The sequence below is a fragment of the Anabas testudineus genome, chromosome 3 (assembly GCF_900324465.2).
Source record: "Anabas testudineus chromosome 3, fAnaTes1.2, whole genome shotgun sequence".
Classification (NCBI taxonomy): Eukaryota; Metazoa; Chordata; class Actinopteri; order Anabantiformes; family Anabantidae; genus Anabas; species Anabas testudineus.
The window spans coordinates 3520519-3542224 of NC_046612.1; the positions used below are offsets into that span (position 1 = coordinate 3520519).

Here is a 21706-nt window from a genome sequence, read left to right on the forward strand (position 1 = left end):
GTTTCCTGACCAAGATATGCTGGCCAGCCAACTTGCCTGACCGCAACCCTATAGATAATCCGTGGGGTACTATCAAGAGTAAAATGAGAAACATCCAATATAACAATACAGACGAGCTAAAGACTTACATCAAAGCAACCTGGTCCTAAATAAGAACGGTGCCAAACCGCATTGATGCAGTTATGTGTGCCCCAACAAAGTATTAAGTGCATAAATGAACCTAATTCTCAGAAGTTAGAAATTTCTGTACTGTAAATCCTTTTTTGATGACTTCTTAGAAAATTTTATATTATTTTGAGATTATGGGGTTTTGATTTTCATGAGCTGTAATCATCTAAATAAAAATTAAAAGGAAGTAAATTTTTCACTTTACGTGTAATGAATGTGGAATATATGACATAAGAATATATGAAAAAATGCAGTATTGTTCTGTCTTACAAACTCGTGTTGTCGTAGCTGACTCTGAGCTTCCTCCAGCTGTGTGTAAGAGGTCTGCAGGCGCAACGTCAGGTCAGGACAATGCACACGCTGCTCCCACACTTCCCCCGGCTCTCTAAACAGATCCTGGAAAAACCACAACAACCAACACACACAGACACAAGAATCAGATAATGATCACTGTATCTTTCTGTTTCAGTTCCCCGCCTCTATCTTTCTCTGATCCCTCTCCCTCAGGTAGCAATGGCTTACTGCTAAAACCAGAGACCAATCAACTTCATCTCTCCTCCTGTGACACAGAGACCGAGAGAGATGCAGAGGGAGGAGAGAGAGGGAAAGAGTGAGAGAAGAAAATTATTTCAGGGAGGAGAGAGTAAAATCAAGCATGTCATAATAAAAGTGAGGAATGCAGAGACAGGAAGAGGATGTAGAAGTGAGTGAGATGGATCAAAGAGTGAAAATGCACATTGAGCTGTACATTTATTTCCTGATTAGACACTTAATCAGACTTTATTGTTACTTACTGCCAATAATAATGTCGTATTCTCCGATTTCTTTCCATATTTAGTGCTTTCTCCATGAAATAAATCCCATCATTAACTGAAATCTTATTAATATAATACATTTCAATGGGAATGACTTCTAATTCTGATGAAAGGTAAATGCAAAAAAAGAAAATGAGAATGATTTTGTTAAGCAGTAAGTTTATACAACATATGACAATATGAAGGATTGCTGTATGCAACCAACTACAATAATATTTTCTAAATGTTCTTGATGACAGTTAAGTTCCATAGAATGAAATGAGGCTATGTCATGCCACAGAGATTAGGGATAAAATTAATTTATTTGTGTTTGTTTTCCTTTTTAACTTTTTTTTTTATGTTCTATGCCAAATATCAAAAACAAGTCAGCTAACTTTAAGCAGCTGTCTGTCAATTTATTCCTTGTACATTGTCTTGACATTGTGACTTCTTCCCTGGAGTGATGGGTTCCTGTTGTCTACTCAAACATCAAAGTTGCAAATACAAAAAAAGTTGTTTTTAGAGGGAACTTGCTGTGTTGTTCCCTGTCTAACCTTCCCTCCCCTCGTACATGCCCTTAAGACTTTATCATGTTTTCTTTTCACACTTGTACTGAAGACAGTGAATAGATCTAAGAAATATTCAATAGAGTTGTTACTATCAAAATAACAATTGTAAATACGAAGGCAGAACTGAATTTTTAAAATCACAGTTGAAAAGTTGATTTAAAAAAAATACATTCTTGGAAACCACAGCGAGAATGCTGTTTTCAATTCAATTTCAATTCAATTCAGTTTATTTATATAGTGTTAAATCACAACAAAAGTAACCTCAAGGCACTTTTACAGTGTAAGGTTCAAGACCTTACAGAATATAATTATATATATAACTACAGTGTAAAGTAAAAAGTATGCGTCCTTCATTAGTTAAGGGTTACATAGTGATATTGTTTGTCTGACTGGTAAATTTCAATCAAATGGAGACACTTTGGGACAATGAATATTCATTAATGAGATAATGAAACAACCCAGAGTGACAGTCAAAGAACTTCCTAACATCTGTGATTATGAATCTACAGTGGGTAAAACATTGAACCAGCAGGGTGTCTATGGCAGGACACTAAGAAGGAAGCTGCTGCTCACTAAAAGAACATCGCTGCACAACTGAAGTTTCCCAAAGAGCACACTGACACTCCACAGCAGTATTGGCAACATTTTTGTGGACCAATGAAACTATATCGAGAACACACAGCACTACATCTGGCATAAAAAGATCACAGCATATCATCATGAAAATATTATCCCAATCATAAAGTATGGTGGAGGAAACATCATGATTTGGGCCTGCTTTGCTGCATCAGCCAGCTTGCAGTGACTGGGAGGGAAGATGAATTTTTCTGTACGTCAGCTGAAACTGACGTACAGTAGGAAAAACAAAATCCACCTTTTGGACTGGCCAAGTCAAAGCCTAGACGTCAAGCCAATAGAGATGCTAGGGCTTTTTTCACTAGCACTATGAGGTTTTTAATGGTCGTTCTCAATAAAAATATGAAAGATCTGAATTTATTTGGTGTTATTATTTTAGGCACATTATATTTGTTAATAGATGAAGATCAGGTCACAATTTATGACAAAATAATGCAGAAACCCACAAAATTCCAAAAGGTTCACATACTTTTTCTTGCCACTGTATATAGAAAACCCAACAATTCCACTTGAGCAGTGGAACAGTGGAAATGAAAGTCTCCCTTACATCTCCCAACATAAAAACCAGTGGGCGGTCATCTGCCTTGACTGATTGAGGTGAGTGGAAAAAGGAGAAAGAAAAGAACTGCAGGCAACAAAAGAAGAAGAATAACAACAAACAGCAAAAACAATGGCCAGTTTGGTAGGGCCAGTCACTGCACACTGAAACATACAGCTCTGTGGCCAGGGATACCTGCAGAAAAGTACACAGAGAGGAAGACAGAGAAGAGGAAACACAATGTTAATGACAAGAAATGGTAACATAAGAGGAGAAAGGAGAGAAAAGATGAGAGGAGCTTATTGTAGTCATTCATTGTTCAATGCTAGTTTCACTTAAAATACAAAAATATGATACATGCAGGATATATTTCGGTTACAAATACCTAATAAACTTTTATGTGTCAGCTAAAGAGAAAAATAAAAAAAAATGCATCATCTAAAAATACAAAACTGTATACCTTGTAAAAGTGTGTAACTCTGAAAGTGATGTATAAACTTTGTGCCGGGTAGATTAACTTAAATGTTGTTGCTTTGTTTGAGGTGACCTTCAGTTGTTATTTGGTGTTAAAAAAGGAGGGAGGATGAGGGGTAGAGATAGAGAGAGGGACAGGGACCCTGTCCTTGTTCCTATCGCCACGGGATCAGTGGCCTGGCCTGACCACTTCCACAGCCAGCACCTCAACCTTATCCATCACTACTAGATAGTTATCACACCAGGGAAGGAGGGTGTAGGGGTGTAGGGGTGAGTACGAAGGAAAGCAAGGGGGACTTTCCTGCACTAATCACACACAAAACAGCGAGAATGAAACTGAGAAAACAGGTGTAAAAAATGTATAAATAGTGTATTTATCTCCATGTCAGCACCAAGAGACTTTCCTGACATCATTAGTGAACTCACCATAAATACAGCCAGTTGTGTGTGTGTGTGTGTGTGTGTGTGTGAGTGTGTGTGTGTGTGTGTGTGTGTGTGTGTGTGTGTGTGTGTGTGTGTGTGTGTGTACGTACAGCTAATAAAAGGAGACAAATCCACGCCTCATTTCTGCTCACTTATGTTTTACATTACGAGAAAGTAATAATAGGAAAAGCACTTTTCCATAAAGACCTACAGAGCGTAAATAACACAAATGGTGAAATGGCTCCTCATCAAATCAACATGCATACACGTATGCATGCATAGTCATAATGCATAGGTGGACCTCTAATAGACTGTAGCAAGGGTCAAAGGTTAGGATATACCTTCACAATAAGTGCTCTTTCCTTTGTTTCTTTTATTTTCTAAATTGGAGATGTAAACTACAACCTGATGAAGATGTTTAAGATGTTATAATCACATCACATCCTTATGGGACCATCGAGCTGTAGGGCAAAAGGTTACTTTCCCATCACTTACTTTCTTTTGTTCATATACATGTCTCAAGTTTTCATTTTTTCATGTAATTAAATTAATACATGAAATTACTACTTTACCAACTGTTAGACAGGCAAGCAGTTGTGAGGGCTAGACCCTATCTTGGTTGATATTGGTCAAGGGGGGGGGGGGGGGGGGGGCAACCTGGAGATATTGTCTATTACAGGCTGGAAGACACTGACCATTCACAGTCACACCCATTGCCCCCACTGGATTGTGGGAAGAAACCCACAAGGGAACAGGAAAAATATACAGACTCCACAAATATTCCTGCTGTGAGGTGACCACCACCATTCTCCCCTTTTCAACTGTGAAATGCCTAAAAACATCTATTTACTCTTTTGTCTCTTTCAGACGCATTTAGCTTATTGCTTTAGTTTTTTCATTATTATCTTCTATATCTCAACAGATACCCACAAGTTGGAGAAGCTAATCTGAACAGATGAGGAACATAGTCTCACACAGTCACATTTATACTACTTTATACTACTGATACTGACACTAAAGGCTCTGTGCAGTAGCCCCCAGGAGAGCTGTCTGCCATGTTTTAATGATGTCACACCTCTTTAAAAAGAGGTTTAAAGGATCTGTCTTCTTCTCCTATTCCTTTAGGACAAGAAGGGGATGCTGGGGCTCCAATAATTAGTATGAGACTTTGTAAAAATAATATTCTTTATGCCTCTTGCACACAGTCTTGAGTCTATGTCTGTAATTTCTTATCTAAATTGTTGCCAATGGACCCCACCCATTACTGTCTGCCATGGTCCTGCTATGACCGTCTCACCTGCTGTTTCTTGCTGGCAATGGGGGGGAGTATGGGCCTGGAGGAGCAGGAGGTTCTAGTTGTTTTGATCCATGGGGATCCTGAGCTCTGAGCGAAACTGGGAGCTGTTGGGCCAGGCATACCCAAAAGACAAGTTCTATCTCTTGGGGCCAGTCTGGTGGGGGCCTGGTACTTGACCTGCCTCAGCAGTAGCTCCATCTCATGGGGGACTGTCCTGAATGGAGAGTTGAAAACCCCTGGGCACTGAAGGAAAAACAGAGAGGGAGAAAGGTTGATTCTGTATTATAAACACAGAGAACAGATTATGAATGATCAATATGATGTGATTAGATGTGTATTGCTGACTGGGTGTGACAATGTTACCTGGGGTTTCTAGTTTTTTATGTGTACTACAACTGAAACTATCAAGGAAACATAGAAAAGGAAAAGATGATAGGATGCATCAGAGATCCTCACCCAGATTTAAACAGAGGACATTTTGTTATATGTCATTTATTCTGAATGACTATAAAGTCTATAAAATCTATTTGAAGTTTGGGAAAACCAAAAAGTAATTTTAAATTAAATTGACAACTGTTAGTCAACCATTAAAGACAATATTCTGAGATAATGTGAAACATCAGCTTTCTTAACAAAATAAAATATTTGTACTACAATATAATATTTTTTCAGCAACATTTTGCCTCTTATTGCTGTATGTATACAGTATTAATCTAAACTCCATCACTCTTGACCAATCACAGGTCTGTGCCAGGTTAAATTCTTGAGTAAATCAGATCAGTGTGTGTTAACTATATATTGGCAGGCTGACAGACAGATAACAAAAATTAATGCATCATTCAAGACTGAAATCTACTTAATTGCACAAATGCACTTGGACATACATACAAAACTTTAACTGTTCTCAAGTGGGGTAGAGATTTGTCACAGACATTCCCAGTAATAATTATTCAAATCACAGTGATCCTTTTGCCTGTGTATTAATTACTAGACCAAAGCTTTGAGTTGGAGGACTCTGTATCTACTCTATATGCTAATAACACTGCTTGCTATTTAGGCCATTTAAAAGACTGGGACAACAGAGAGAAAGGAGAGCAAAAGGGCATAAGTGGGCAATTGCTCCAAGTCTATCTACCCAAACCTTGCTGTTTTAAAATAACATATTATCAGACGGGTTAATTAGTAGAAGCTTCATTATTGGACTATGAGTACTTCCAATGTAAATGTTAAATGATTTTGAAAGAGTAGAGAGTAATTAATTCAACGCCAATGAGCCTGATTTCTTAAACCGTTGAATAACAGCAGATTTTAACAAGCCGACCAAAGAGCTAATGCACCATTTTTGTTGGGCTACTACTACTTTGTTGAATACTGAATGGACCACCTCCTAAAACTACTGCCATTCTACCCAGCATAGACACACATTTGGACTCTTTTTAACTTTCAAAAAATAATGTATGTGGAGGTCAGGATATTTTATTTGATAAATACGTTTTTATACACAAACAAAGCAACATAGACAACTCACCTTCCAACATAAAATGATCCAAAATCCAAAATGACAACTGCTTTAGATTGTTTCTTTCCATCTAGAACGTTATTCTCTTTACAGTTATAAATCAAAAGACTAGAGATTTGCCATACACCAGCAGTTAAATCACTTTTGTCAGTATCTGCTAAAATAGCATTAGTGTGCCTATATACCTATGTATGACTGCAATGCAACCTTTAAGATAATTAAAATAATATATGAAATTATGGGCATTAATAACAATTGATATTTATCAATAACAGCACATATTAAATTAATAATTTTATATAATATTTGCCAATTTTATAATTAGATGTGCTGACTGGACAACTATCACAGTATTTTTTTACAATAAACCTCTGAGCAACATCTTAAGAACTATGTGGGCATGTCCTATATTTAGCATTCACTATCAGTTCATAAAATGTGATGAGACAAGTGCCTAAATCTAACCCCAAATAAGAAGGTAAGAAGGAATAGAAGGCTGAGATATGCACACCACACATACACAAACGTAAATTTTGCAGCTCCTAAAGACACGCACGCACATGCAAGCCCAAAACTACCAACCTAGCCACGGGAAAGAGCAATGATGTTGACCCCAGGAACATACCAGCTCTGTCTCTGTCAGGGGGACTTGGTGCCTTTTGGTAAGCGTGTGTGTGTGTGTGTGTGTGTGTGTGTGTGTGTGTGTGTGTGTGTGTGTGTGTGGGCTGGGGTCCGAGAAGTGAGAAAGGATGAACTGTGTGGGAGAGCCATCTATTCACTGCTGACAAGGTCAGAGGTACGAAGGAAAAGAGTCCCCTGCCATATGCAGGGAAAGAAAGCAAGTGAGAGAATGAGTTAGAGTGAAAGAGATGGACAGAGGGCGCAAAAACTTTTCTTCTTGTTTTCTTGCCTTCCTGATTATTCATGAACCCAATATAGTTAAAAAAAAAAAAGAAAAGGTTTAAAAAACTATGAACATCGTCACACACAGATGATCCAAGTATCTGGAGAATAAAATGTCATGGGACAGAATATAAAGTCTACTGCTACTGCACTAACTGTAACAGCTTACACCAATGTAATATTATAATCAGTTGTGTATATGTGAGCATATTCCTAAGTTTACCTAAGATTCTTAGGATAACATGGAATAACTGCAGGAAGTAGGTAGCGAGCCAGACGATGACGATGCTCATCGCACAGGAATGAAGAAGAGAGAGAGGGATAAAGAGAGTAAGAGGAGTGGTGGTGCTGAATCAACAGTGACCAGTGTGCTTTGTCTTCATTATGATCCCAGTGGGGAGTCACAGAGATGCATGGATGCCACACACAAACAATCGCACACTCTCACACATACATCCACACCCACACCTGTGCCAGGGGAAGCACTAAAATACTCCACTCAGCACATCAGAAGAGCCATGAGGACACATACTTACTCAGGTGAGCACACACAACTCAACTTCACACAGCCCACCTGTGTTTCTTACAAAAGTAACAAAGACTCTTTTCTCTTTGTAGACACTTTCTGTATATTAGTAACATCTAATGGCGATCAAAATAAAATAAAATCACCAGATATGTGACCTAACATTATCAGATGTGACACAATTATGGAGTCAACATGGATTTCTAACTGTAGTGCATCAATAGCTACTATATGTTAACTAGAATTACTATATAATTAAACTAAGGTACTTCATTATAATTAACTAGTATAGGATTAGAAGTAAATTTGCTCCATATATTTAGTACTATTAACTATAAAGTTGGTAAAGTGGTATTTTAAGTAAACAATATAAATATATGTATATAATATTTATAAAATTACATTTAAGTGCAACAGATCATCAGCTGATTTCTTAAAGTACCAAATGCGGCCCACTCCTTCACATAAGAGACCACATTCATGTCAGTGCTATGCTTGCCTATCACGTTGCTGTCACTGTAAATAGTTTTGACAGTCAGTCATTGCTGGACTTTTCTTTGGATAGAGCCATTATGTCAAATAAATAAACATGTAAAATATCACTGTGATTATTAAGGACCCACCATTTAAAATGTGTTTGGTTATATACTGATTACAGTCATTTATTTGTCAAATGTGTGAGATGTGTGCAATGAGTTTAAGAAGACAAACCTGCTTTGTACTGAGAAGGTGGTGTAACCGGTGAGCTTGGTAGACCTTGGCTGTCTGCTCTTTTACCATCCTCAGACATTCTCTTTCTTTCTTCTGGAGTTCCTCAAATTCATCTAGATCCCTCCTACAGGGCACAAACATACACTCATTAACAGCTTTGCAATTCAGGTTCCAAACATCCTTATTTTATTAACATAATTTATATGATATATGTTTTATTTTATTGAACTAATAATAGAAATAATAACATTAATTTGTAGAATTACTCCAAAATGAAGTGAATTTTAAAAAAAAAAAGATAAAATAAAAATCCAAATTTGAATTTTTTTTTACCAAAATATAATTATATTTATAAAAAATACAGGCCAGTTGCCTCCTCTTTTCCTAATTATCCTTGGTATTTTTATGGAACTTTATTAGAAGTAAACTCTGTAGCAAACTGAACTGACCTTACGTGGTTTAAAATGGCACATATATTCACACAGTAGGTCAGCAAAGAGTATGGAAAACAAGGATTTCTCTGAAGACCTCTACAATAAAATTAAGGTGATGGATAGATGGGGGAGGGAATAAAACCATTTCTAAGGCTTTGAGTGTTCCCAAGAGCACAGAGAACACAGTGGCCTCAATAATTGTGAAATGGAAGAAGTGTGGAACCACCAGGACTTTTTCTAGAGTTTGCCATCCAGCCAAATTCAGTACACCAGGAACAAAGAGTCTTGGTCATGAAGAAGACCAAGAACCCAGTGGTTCTAACAAAGCTTTAGGGATCATCTATGGATCTTGAAGAACCTGCCAGAAGGATGGCAATTGGCATCTCAGCAGCCCCCTGTCAATCAGTCCTTCATGGTAGAATGGCTAGACAGAAGCCACTTGAGTAAAAGGCATATGACAGCCTGCTTGGAGTTTGCCAAAGGGCAGAGAGAATAAAAGACTCCAGAGAATCTGTTATTCTCTGGTCTGATGAGACAAAAACTGTACCCATTGGGCAGAACTCCAAGCACTATGTCTGGTGAACACCAACACCAGGCACTGCTCATCACCTGTTTAATACCATCCCTACAGTGAAGGATGAATGCAGCCAACTACTGAGTGGTCCTTGAAGAAAACCTGGTGTGACAGTTCACCTTTCAACACAACAATGGCCCAAAGCATACAGCGTAAACAACGCTGGAGTGGCTTCAAGACTGGTTTCTGGCTGACCTTGAGTGGTCAATCAAAGCCTAGATTTGAACCCTAAAAAAACCTGAGACCTGAAGGTGGCAGTTCACAGATGCTTCTGATCCAGTCTGTCTAAATCTGGGAGGATCTGCAAGGAAGATAAACTGCCCATATCCATAATGGCTCAAGGGTTTTAATGTGATTGTAAATGAGACATTTTAATAAATTCTAGATTTTCCATTATAAAGTGTAAAATTTAATTTTTAGGCTATTTTATCAATATACAATTCAATGTACAACATAAAATGTGGAAAAAGTGCATAATTTGACTGGCTGAGTTTATGGCAAACATTATTTAAATGCAAGAGATAGAATACCTTATTTCTAGACGAAACTTGTTCACAAAGAAAACTTTGTGCAAGTGCAAGTGTCCTTCAGATGGATAAAAACTGCCTAATGATAAGAAAAAGACTGGTTCAAACATGTAAAGACAGAAAAGCTGTGGAATAAAAACAACAGAATGAGGCTGTGTGGAAGAAAAAAGCAAAGTGAGAGAGCATGAGGCTATAAATGGGAGGATGATGGATATATTTCATCACCGCAGCCAGGACAGGTCTGTCTGTGACATCTGTTAAGCGAAGCTGGCTAAATGGGATGCATTAAAAGCCCATACACAGCAATTTCATTCCGCAATCACACAGCCTTATTGTTACATGGGGGTAATAACTTAAAAAGGGACTTGGAAACAATTACTAAAACACACATGCCATGGTAATGTGAAAACGCACACACACAGCTAAGAGTAAAACCAATCTAATTCCACAAGAACAATACCAATGACAGTTTTGCCAAAGCTCATCAACAATCCTTCATCTCTTTTTCTTATCCTAGCCCTTCTTTTTGTCTGCTTCTACTCTACTGTTTACTTCAACCCAACTTCTGCTTTAAATTACCAGCCTCCACAGAGGAATCAGAATATTCATAGTGTGTCTGCAATGTAAGGTTAACGCATTCTGCGGCTGCTGACATTTAAAAAGAAATCACAACACCATTCCTGTTGCCTTTGCATTCTCATTCCTTCCTCAGCACCAGATTAAATTACAAAATAAATGAAATATGCAGAGCACTGAGTGTGTGTGCGGTGGTGTGAGAACGAGAGCAAGTCTAAATATGTCTGTGTGTTTATGTAATACTAAGCACGGTAATTTAATACTGTGTTTATGGATGTGTGGCTGTACATCTGTGTGTAAATATAGAGGTTGCTTGGCCTCCATTTGTCCACCTGGCTAACTTATTAATATAAAATATTAAGTTTCAGTTTATTGTGGGACAGTCTGGTTCACAAACCAATTGGTTGATGTGTGTGTTTATAGTATATTTGTGTCGTAGTGTCAGTTCATGCGTTAAAAACTGACTGGCATTGTTTTGTTCAGTGGTCAGGACCTGCTTTCATATGCCTGTGTGTGTCTGAGCTGTCAGTGTTAAGGTGTGTGTATCAGCATTATGCTTGTGTGGGTATTAATGTTCATGCTTCGTGATCACACTGTTTAGCTTGTATGTGTGTTGATACTTCTGGGCCTGTGTGTGTGTGTGTGTGTGTGTGTGTGTGTGTGTGTGTGTGTGTGTATATGTCATGCTGAATGGGTGACCTTTGCTTCCCTGCCCCCAGCCCCAGTGTTATTAATTGCTGTGTAGTGGACAAAAGCCAAACAGATTTGTAACGGCTGAAGGCACCTCGATCTGTGTCGACCCAACCAGCCACCACAACATACAACCCTCATTAGCCCTGTACGGCACATGGCTCGTGCCCTCGTGTGTGTGTTTTACTGAGCGAGAAACTAAAAAGGAGAAGAAAGAAAATTTGGTAGGGCCAAAAATCTAACCTTTGTGTATTTTGATTTCAGTGAGCAGTGAATTTCTGTGTCATTCTTATTGTTATAGTTTTTCCACACACGATTTCACTTACCATCAATAATATACTAAGAATATACTGTATAGACATTATAATGATTAATAAGTATATGTGAATATTCATTAGATCATTATAAAAACATATTGAAGCAACCACCTGTCCCTGCTAACAGCCTGCCAGACAACTAAAACAATGTTCAAAGCTTTAAAGACATGTAATATCAATAGACTTGATATGAAAATCATAATTTTCCAGTGTGTTAAATATTGTGTTTAGCAGAATTAAGCATCAGATGCACCAACTCACAAACAGATATTTTACAAAATATTTGAGATCTTTATTTCACAACAGTAGCCAAAAGGGGAATTTCATAGATTCTGGGAACTAGATTATTAGGTTCATTATAGGATAACATTGTCATTTGACACAAAGATTACAGCAATGATAGGTATTTATGTACACTGTAAGATGATTTTAGGATTATATATGCTCTATTAAAATGACTATTGGATGCTTATAACATGCTTAGCATACCATATAATGCACAGTGAGTGCACTGACTACAGATTACTTTAGATGGCTGCTGAACTGTTAAACAAGCTAATCAAGAACACTTGCACTACTTTCTAATAACTGAAACCCTAACTGACATTTTCACCCTAGACTGTTAACTTATTTAAATGGCTAATATAGTACGACTAAATTTCTTACTTCTTCCTTAATTATTTACTCCCTGGTTCACAATGGGGCATCACAGACTGATGGGATATCAGAGAGTGAGGCATTATGGGACAGCAGGCCACACCTGCGGTCAGCCAGGCCATCACCAGAGCAGCTAATTGGCCAGGTCTAAATATTTAATGGAGCTTTGACCTGATTGGCTGTTTTAATTGCTACAATTAAATGATTCAATAGCTGGCATAGAGGTGGTAGTCAGTGAGTCAATTTAGACAGTGACCCACTCAATGTATTGAGCCTTCAACACCCCCTATAACAAAGCCTTTCCATTTAAGTGACTGATCGATTAACTCATTTACTAAAGTGGTAAAACATGAAAAGTATGGAAGCAAACAATGATTCCAATATAATATTCTTGATACTCTAAAAGAAAAATAAAAAATATATAATTCCAACTAACTTTACTTACTGTACTATTCTCCATTATATAACTCTCATAAGTCATATGCTAAAGAGGCAGCGAGAGCACAGCACCCAGTTTATACTTCAGCAGACACGCACACACCCTGAATATACAAATCCAATCAGTCTGAAGGAGTGAACTTGTCTCCACCCGAACTGGATCAGAAAGAAAGAGCAGCAAAAGAAAGACTGACGCACAGAAGCAGAGAGTGATCGTAGGGCAGGCGTGCAGGCAGGCCCGCACTCTCTACCACAGCAGCTGTCCTTTCATGAATGTCCTTGAGAGGGATGCAAGAGAGGGAGGAATGAAAAAGGCTGAAATAAAGAGAGACAGGGAAAAAGTAGAGAGAGTCTGAGAGACAGTATAGCATGAAAAGAGAAGAATGATAAAAAAAAAAAACCTCTTGTGCAAGTTCATTCTCCCTGAGCTTCTTTTTCTGTTCTCTTTAGGATGTGTTATAAGATTTTGCCATGTTGTTGCAGCATGGGAGAATTATTTATCTGATTATGGCAGTAATAATTACCCAGCTGTTTATTGCAGATAGAGGAATAAGTCATGCAGTCAACGGGCCATGTTGGTGGCAGCAGCGATGACACCAGCACATTTAGTAAATATGCAAAGCGGGCTTGCTCCGCTTTCCTAATTGCCCCTATCATCCCACTGCATGCCCTTATTAAAGCCCAGGAACTTTAAGTGTCTCCCTGACAAAGTGATAAATTGTTGGGGTACCATGGAAAACTGTGGCAGAGTGGGGACTGCACCGGGGTCCTGACTTCATTAGGCTATGCAGAAGGAGAGGAAGAATGAATGAGGATGGACACTGAGGCACCATGAACCAGCAGCAGAGAGAGAGGGAGAGAAAGATATAGCACAAAATAGATTGAGAAAGAGAAGGAGAGAGAGGACAGCGGCACAGAAAGGCAGAGCAAGGGCAGTGGGTAGAAGACAGCAGCATAAGTAGCCTGTATTAGTTGGACACTGTACCTAATGAAATGACACAGATGCTTTCATGTGGGGGAAATCTGTCACAAGAGAGAGGAAGATACTCAAACAGAGTCAGAAAGAGAAAAAGAGGTTTAACAGTCTATGTATTGCTCCTATATCATTACCATGCACAGCCGATCAGCCTGCACTAAATGGGGACCATTAGTCCTTCTTTGAATAATTTATGCAGCAGGTTGGACAGACAGACTTACAAAGGGGGGGGAGTGTGCAGGTGGATTAAAAAGCAGACCTTTGTGTGGCGAGTGATCAGGCAGCGTGCGATCTGAGGGCTCAGTGGCTAACACAGAAAGGATATTTTAAATAAATGCCGGCACGCTGTTAATTGATCGTGACCCTGGCAGCACTAAATAAACATGTGATTAACTGCAGAGAAAGTGACCTCAGCACCCCAAACCACTGGAGGAGGGGCTCTGTGTGTGTGTGTGTGTGGGTGTGGGTGTGTGTGGAGGGAATGGGGTGTTACATAGAGTAGTTGAAACTGAAACAATACAACTAAACCAGTAAAATTACATCAAGTCTAGTTTTATAATTCTTAATGTAATTATTTTATTTTCAAAATAAAACATAAGAAGATGAAAAGCGAAAGACAGTCTAGGACAGTGAAACAGTATGTTTGCATGTCTTTACACATACTGATATGTTCACTATTACTTTTGTAAATGGTCATTTTAAGTATGTTATGGCCACATTTGAATTAGAGTTTATGAGCACAATTTTTGCCAGTTTTATATCTTTAATCACTGCTATGGCATTACTGTACTTGGTAGTTGTGTGCGTGTCTGTGGCGAGACTGTAATGCACTTTAACAGCCTAGTCCTCCCTACCTCTAAAAGGGGCAAGGAGTGTGGAGGAAAGGTGGAATGCTGGTGGGGAAGTGAGGGGGGGAGTCACTGATCCAAGGAGCACTTTAACAAATTTACATTTAATTTTAGCAGAGGCCTAAAGATATTTTGGGGTAAAATATATTAGCAACATAAAAAATGTGACTATTAGCTAAACGTGATGGGGTTTTTTTTGTCAAAAATAAAAGATGGCGTATCTCTAGTAGTAAGCCCTGGAGCACAGGATGTTTTATTAATGCACGAGCTGCGGTTCAAATCAGAGGCTAATTTTTAATTTCTTCACATCGTTCACTTCTCTCTCTTGGCCTCGAGCGCTTTAGAGGACTTCTCTCTCTCTCTCCCTCTCTTCTTTCCTGTCTATCTCTTTGTCTCTCTGTCTCTTTCAGTCCTCCACTTTTCCTTTCCTCTTTCACTCTCTCTGTTCCTTTTCTCTGGGGTAACAACTACGCAAGTACAAATCTTACCAACACCTCTCTCTCATACACACACACACACACATTTTAAGGTTATAGGTACACAGGTGCCACTTTAAACCAACCAACTTTTATGTTAGTCAAATAAATTCATTATGCAAGTACCAGCAGACTGCTTTTCAGAACTTAGAGCAGTCCAAGGCGAAAATATGTTTTACATATATATATAATATTAACTGCACACCTTTTCAAACATATGAAAGCAAAGAAGCAGAAGCCATTCATTCAGTTTCAATGATGTCAAACTGCTTGTTCTCACATACAGCACCATTTTGTTTTGTTTTGTTTTTTTTACCTGACAAGTTCATTTTTCCTGGAAAGTCCTTCCAGATAGCGCTTACGTGCATAGAAGTTATGAATATACTTCCTCACAAAGAATCCCCTCCATCTCCGCTGGATCTGTGAGGGATTAAAGCATGACAGAGGTTATTCTGAGAAGTTGTCCAACAAGGCGGAGAATGTGGTAGTTTGATAAAATCATAGGGACGGTGATCAGATCATAATGTTTCTTTCTGGTTTGGATGATATTAATTTATGGAGTCAAAACAGTTCAGTTCTTTTCTTTTTTATTTTTCTGTCATACGAATTCTCATCCTTTTCTCATTACTTGAACTGGTTTAATGTTACATAACAAAATATAAATGCTGACATTAGCAGCATATATCAGAGAATGTAGTTAAACCATGTCTAATCATGCACTCAGTTTTCTCCTCTAGTGATGGAGGGACAATCCAAGGTGGGACAGACAGCTGTCACAGCTCCATACGTTTAACTGTATCAGTCCACATTGATTGTGGAGGCTGCAGATTAGCTACCACACACCCCCCCCACACACCAGTGGACCATTTTAAAGCAAGGGGGTGGATGTCCTTCAGACTAATTAGGAGATTAAAACAATGGCAGGTAAAAGAATAATCACACTATGAGAAGAAGGAGGAGAAGAGAATAGAAGGAGTGGAGGATGGGGAAAAACAACAAAGAGCAAAATGAGAATTAGCATTGATCTGCCAGTCAATAGATAATTTTAAATAAAGTAATTGCCGCCTCACGAGTTCTTGCTGACCTTTGTTGACTAGTGAAATCGATGCTGTTGAATCTAATACAAATCCGAGGTGCGCCATGTAAACACTGGTTTCTATTATGGCCCTAATGCATTATCCTCTGTTAGCTACCAAGCCATAATAAAGGCAACAGGAGGGTAGACAGAAAAAAATTAAATTGATTCAAAGGAAGTGTCACAAGGGGAATCTGAGATGATTGTTTGTTTTTTTCTGTTTCTCCCCATTTTACTTTTTTTTTTTTTTTTTTTTTTAAATAGGTACAGATGTCCCTCATTGATTGAAGCTGGATACACAAATATAATCACTATTTGTCCAAAGGGCCAGTGTATCATGATATGATCATGTTGCTGTGTAGTGCTCATAGTCCTGCCAAAAGTAATCTAAAAGTCTTTCAACAGGTGGCATCATAAAAATAGTAGGTGCAGCTTCAGTAACTACATGTCGCTTTACGTTACTCTTGCATTATTTATAACAATTTAAATTCTTTAAGGTTTAAATCGAACTTTATTGATTGTTCTTAATTTATTGGAACTTGTCTCATGATATCTCCACAGTGCAGCACCCACCGACTGCACTTCTGAAGCCAAAGCCTTGGTAAAGAGCAGCAGGATATCAGTGTTATTATGACCATAATGTATACCTTTTGTTGTGGGATAAAATTGCAGCACCCAGACAAACAAAGAATAAAATGCACAGTCTGCCCAGGAAAGTGTCATTTGCTCCTTGTGGCGTTCAAAACCCGGAAAATTCTTGAACTGCCAACCACTGAGCCACTTTGTTGTCCCATTTATATATATTTCATTCACCATTAAAATTCATATTGCTTCCTTCAGGAAACTGGTTATTTTATATGGGTAATAAAGGGCTCTTTTCTTTAACTTCAGGAGATCCAGCTTTGCACTACATGGTGACATCACCCCAGCCTTTCATCTTGTGACCTTAAACAGCTGGGTTAAACATTACCCCTGGATCTGTGTGTTTCCTATAATGTGGCATTTATTGAAGCGACTAGGTGGTTGTGTTTTATTTGTTGGAATCTGTATTAAGTATAAAACTTGATGCCCTCAATTTCTTGGGTTTTCCACAAATATTGTAGCAAGAACACTATCTTTAATAAAAACTAATAGATTTTTTTGTTGGTATATAAAAGCATTTTATGGTTTAAAATCAAACCGTTTTCTGTGCAATATCCTTGCGTGAAAGTGCCAATGCATTAGTCATTCATCAGATTTCAAAAAGTGCCTGCTGAGCAAAAAAAAATAAAAATCACTAAGCCAATCGCTATTTTTATTTCTTTGCATATAACTCATTGTGGCCTAAATTATGTAAACATGACACCACATGCTAGAAATTATGGGGAAAAAACTGCAGCCATTTCAACCAAAGTGTTGTGATGATGTTCTTATTAATGGGGCCTCCCATTCACAGCACACGCAGAGAAACAGAGAGTCCCCCCACCACGACACTCCTTTTGCTAAAACAAGACACTGTGGTGATATTTACCCTGACCGCCATCTCCTCGTAGAAATTCATCTTCATGATAAAATATGCCGCCTGTGAACACAAAGTAAAAGATGGCGTTACATCTTGTCTCCCAGCCCTCTGATCTGTCCACAGCAGGCGTCAAAGATAAAGAGCTCTTTATACATAATACATTGCACAGAGGCAGCATAGATAGGGCCACTGTAGAGGGGAGGGAGGTGGGAACAGGGCAGGAAAAGGATAGAGGGAAAACAAGAGGGAAAGAGGAACGAGAGAAAAAGTCAGGGGGATGGAGAGAGAGCGAGAGACAGAGTGGTTAGCAGGACTTTGTACCAAGGGGAGGACAGTACTCTCTTAATATACCAACATAGGCAAGGGCCAAGAAAATCTATGGTAGTCAAGCAGCGGGCTAATGGAGATGTATGACGGCCAAACGCTCTCCTCTGGATTTCATAATCAATGACAGCACTGCCAGAAGAGACTAACAAAAGGCCAGAGAATATTCAGCAGCACACTTGACAAGCCGTCGCACACCAAACGTGCCAGTCGACCACTGGGGGCCCATTTCAGGAGCAAACTGGAGAGTCGCTCATAAAAGGGACTCATATCTCAACACGTCTTTTTTAATAACGACAGGGAAAAGAGGGAGGAGAGGAAAGAGGAAGGAAGACAAAGACTTGAAAGGAGGTTGTAAATTCAGCTTGATGTTTTGAGATGAGGCTTTGTGCACGTCACATTACACATGATAAGGTCTACAAGAGTGAGAGAAGAAAAGGGAGAGAGAGAGTGAGGAAGAATAGAATCTCTCAGGGCTAATTCAAAATACTGCACTGTGGCAATTTTGAGTGATTTGAATTAGTGCTCGTCTGTTTCCAAATGAGACCAAACAGCCTCTTTTTAGCCCATATGTGTGTTGTGACACATCCTTCATCGTTTATTTCAGCACCCCTCACCCCAATACCCACCCACCCCCCCTTTCCATTTCTTGAACGCCTCCCAAACGGCGGCTGGCAGTTATGCTTTAGCAAACAGTCAATTTACAGGCATGATAAATAGCTTGTTGTGATACGTTTACAAAACTCAATCCAGGGGAAAATTATACGTGAGAGCGCTGGGTATTGGATCCGGTATCAACAATCTGTTCAATTAAGAAGCAGTTGGAGGCAATATGCCGAAAATGGGGCCTTGTTTTACTAAAGCATACACATATACACCCTCCCACACACATACACACTCTGCTACTCTACTCCATTCCTCTCCAAACTCTTACTATATGCATCCCAGGAGTTGAGATATAGATGGAATTCCTTATCATATTGCATCATATTTCCTAAGTGCTAATTTCCCAATGTGTAATGAGTGAATTATATTTCTTAAGGTCAGACACAGAGACTTAGGAATATAGCAATTGAATTCTAATGCATGCTATCATAACATAATCAATATATCTATAGCTGTTCCAGGCGCAGGCTTACCTTCACCATTTGTCTGAAACGTGCCCTTGCTGTGAAGCCCCGCCATATCTTCTGTATAATGATTGCCTTCTTGTGCAGATAGCTGTAATAAAGTCATATTGGGGAGAGAATTGGATGCATATGCTTTATTAGTTGAAATGAAGGAAAACATTTTTAAAAGTTATACATGAGAGGTAGATACACAGAGGTACATGCAAGGATATTAAATTGTACATTTGTTTATTTGATCATTTGTTAGTTTAGTTATGATGACAGTTTTTGCTCTGGTTGAGTACAAAAAACCCTGAATACTTAAAAAGGAAGCTGCTAATAAACAAAACTGTATTTATTCCTTAAAACCACTACTTCTGTAATAAACTAGTCTATTTTGTGTAAAACAAAAGAAAAGATTGTAAAAGGTGTAAAAAAAAAAAAAAAAAAAACTTCGATTAGAAGGTCAGGGAAACATTATGCTTACAAACACACACATAGCCACAAAGACACACACACAGAACGCTTTTGCTCCTCCAGGCTTTTCGATCATGTCTGATGAGCCTTTCACCCCGTTTAGTCAGTGGCACACATTTGTATTCATCTTCAAACATACTCTAAATGCAAGTCCACTGCGATTCTCTGCCTCCAATGAGGCCATCAATTTCCAAAAGGCCATTTATATGCCCAGAAAATCAATGCTTATAGTGGGGATAGCACAACCCCAGAGTTGCACTTAGGCAGCTAAAATTGTTGCTAATTATCCACTTAACACATTGATCAATTAACTAAAGTAATCTGAATTAACCTACTGTCTGGAAGTTTGTCTGCTGACCCTGCAGAATGGTGCTGGGGTCACAGCATAGGAACAGGCACAGAGATAGAGACATTCATTTCTCTGTGTGTGAAAGGAGCACAGAGAGCAAGCCACATTTATTCCTCCAGGCCATTTGCAAAGCTCTAGAAGTGGGATAATTATGGGAGTGAGCTAGTATCAGGGTTTTCCTTGAAATTAACTCTTAAGAGTACTGCCTGAATGTTTTTTAAACCCTGGAGGAAAAGGCAAACCTTAAATTGGTATATAAAATATTAAGGCTTGTATTATTTTTTGCCTGTGGCATATGAAGGAGTACCAAAAGTCTCTTTCTCTGGTTTACAGATTCAAATTAGGCTAACACACACACACACACACACACACACACACACATTATACCTGAGGTAAGCCCGCACCTTGCAGGCTCTGAACCAACTCTGAATGCAAGTGGCGGCCTGGCACTCCCTCTGTCTGTTCTCCTCAGCTTGGCTAAGACACAAAACACATAGAAAGGAAGTGTTCTCTTCAATAAAGAAGTGTATATTAACTTTAGTTAGTCTATCACACAAATAACAACATCACTTGCACTAGTGTTCATTAACTTCAGCAGTGTCTTCCTATGCAGGTGCTCTTTCGTTAAGGTAAATTTTAGCTTCAACATTGCTAACATACGACAAAATCTAAAGCAACGAGCAATAATGATGATTAAGTTCAGTTTAAGTTTATTTTGCCTATTGCTCAACATGCACAGTTGATTCAGTGCTATAACGACACAACACAAACATTAGCTTCATGCTAGGTCGTTTGTTAGCATTTCACTTGACGTTAGCAGGATAAGTGGTGTAAGTTAAGTTTTTCCTTTGACAGCCACAACCGGTGTGTTCCGAATAAAACCGAACCTCGTTACAAATATGACACATGCCTGTTTCTGTTGAAGTTTTCCTTTTTAAACTCTTCAAGTTCACTTTCCAGTTTCAGCAGATCCGCCATGTTTGCTCCGTCGTCAGTTTACCTGTTGTCTTGACAACACAGCTGTTTCCCGGTTACTGGAGATGCGTTCGTTCAATCTCGGAAATCACAGTTTTCTTTCTAACACAGTGAAAAATGTTGACTTCAAAACAAACACGTTCACAAACATCTGCATTCAAGTCTTATTTTAATAATACTAACTAGTATTTTATTTAAATCTGTTCCACATGCAGCGCTCTGTTTATTGCAAATCATTTTGACTCTGTAGTCTTCACTTATATTTTATTTTTATCAGGTTACATAAAAGAAATCAAGGTTTTTATTTTACACCTTCCAGGGCAATAAAAGACTTATTATGGTTTGTATGGTGTGAACAACAAATATTATTTAATCATCATGTTTAGGGCTCATGAAAGTAGTATTATTAGTTTACTACTCCCTATTATTATGATGCACGTACGTATCTATATATGCTTGAACATATATTATAACATTAATTCAATAAAAAATGAATGTAAAAGCTGTCTTCTCTCTGTGACTAACTCTCCAACGGCTGAACACTAGCTGCTATATTGAAGCAAAAATGCATTAAAGTGTAAATAATATAGACATAGGATGAAAAAAATCCCAGAAAAGACATTTTAAAAATGTCTGTGCTCTGGATGCAGATTGTGGATCTGTGTATTGATCTGCCCGGTGCCTCACTTCTTGCATCCATCCATTTATTTTCTTCCTTTCCTGACGTTATCACCTTTCATCACACAGTTATCAGTTTATTTCTCCCCACTCTTCCCCTCGTCTTCACTCCTCCACGCCTCTTCAGACACGCTCACCTGTCAAAAT

General features: G+C 38.5%; 1 protein-coding gene across 2 annotated transcripts in view; it reads right to left on the reverse strand.

Moving 5' to 3' along the window:
• Window positions 1-20929, reverse strand: part of spata17 (spermatogenesis associated 17) — a 33957-nt gene extending 13028 nt beyond the window's left edge. For both annotated transcript variants that reach the window (XM_026377772.1, XM_026377773.1), the window contains exons 1-8: window positions 20817-20929; window positions 20294-20383; window positions 19111-19192; window positions 17657-17707; window positions 15388-15491; window positions 8559-8682; window positions 4900-5142; window positions 439-564 (exon numbers count right to left, since the gene is read on the reverse strand). In XM_026377772.1, the coding sequence (XP_026233557.1) occupies window positions 439-564; window positions 4900-5142; window positions 8559-8682; window positions 15388-15491; window positions 17657-17707; window positions 19111-19192; window positions 20294-20383; window positions 20817-20884 (888 nt within the window). In that variant the 5' untranslated portion in view covers window positions 20885-20929. The remainder of the gene's footprint in view (window positions 1-438; window positions 565-4899; window positions 5143-8558; window positions 8683-15387; window positions 15492-17656; window positions 17708-19110; window positions 19193-20293; window positions 20384-20816) is intronic.
• Window positions 20930-21706: the final 777 nt, after the last annotated feature.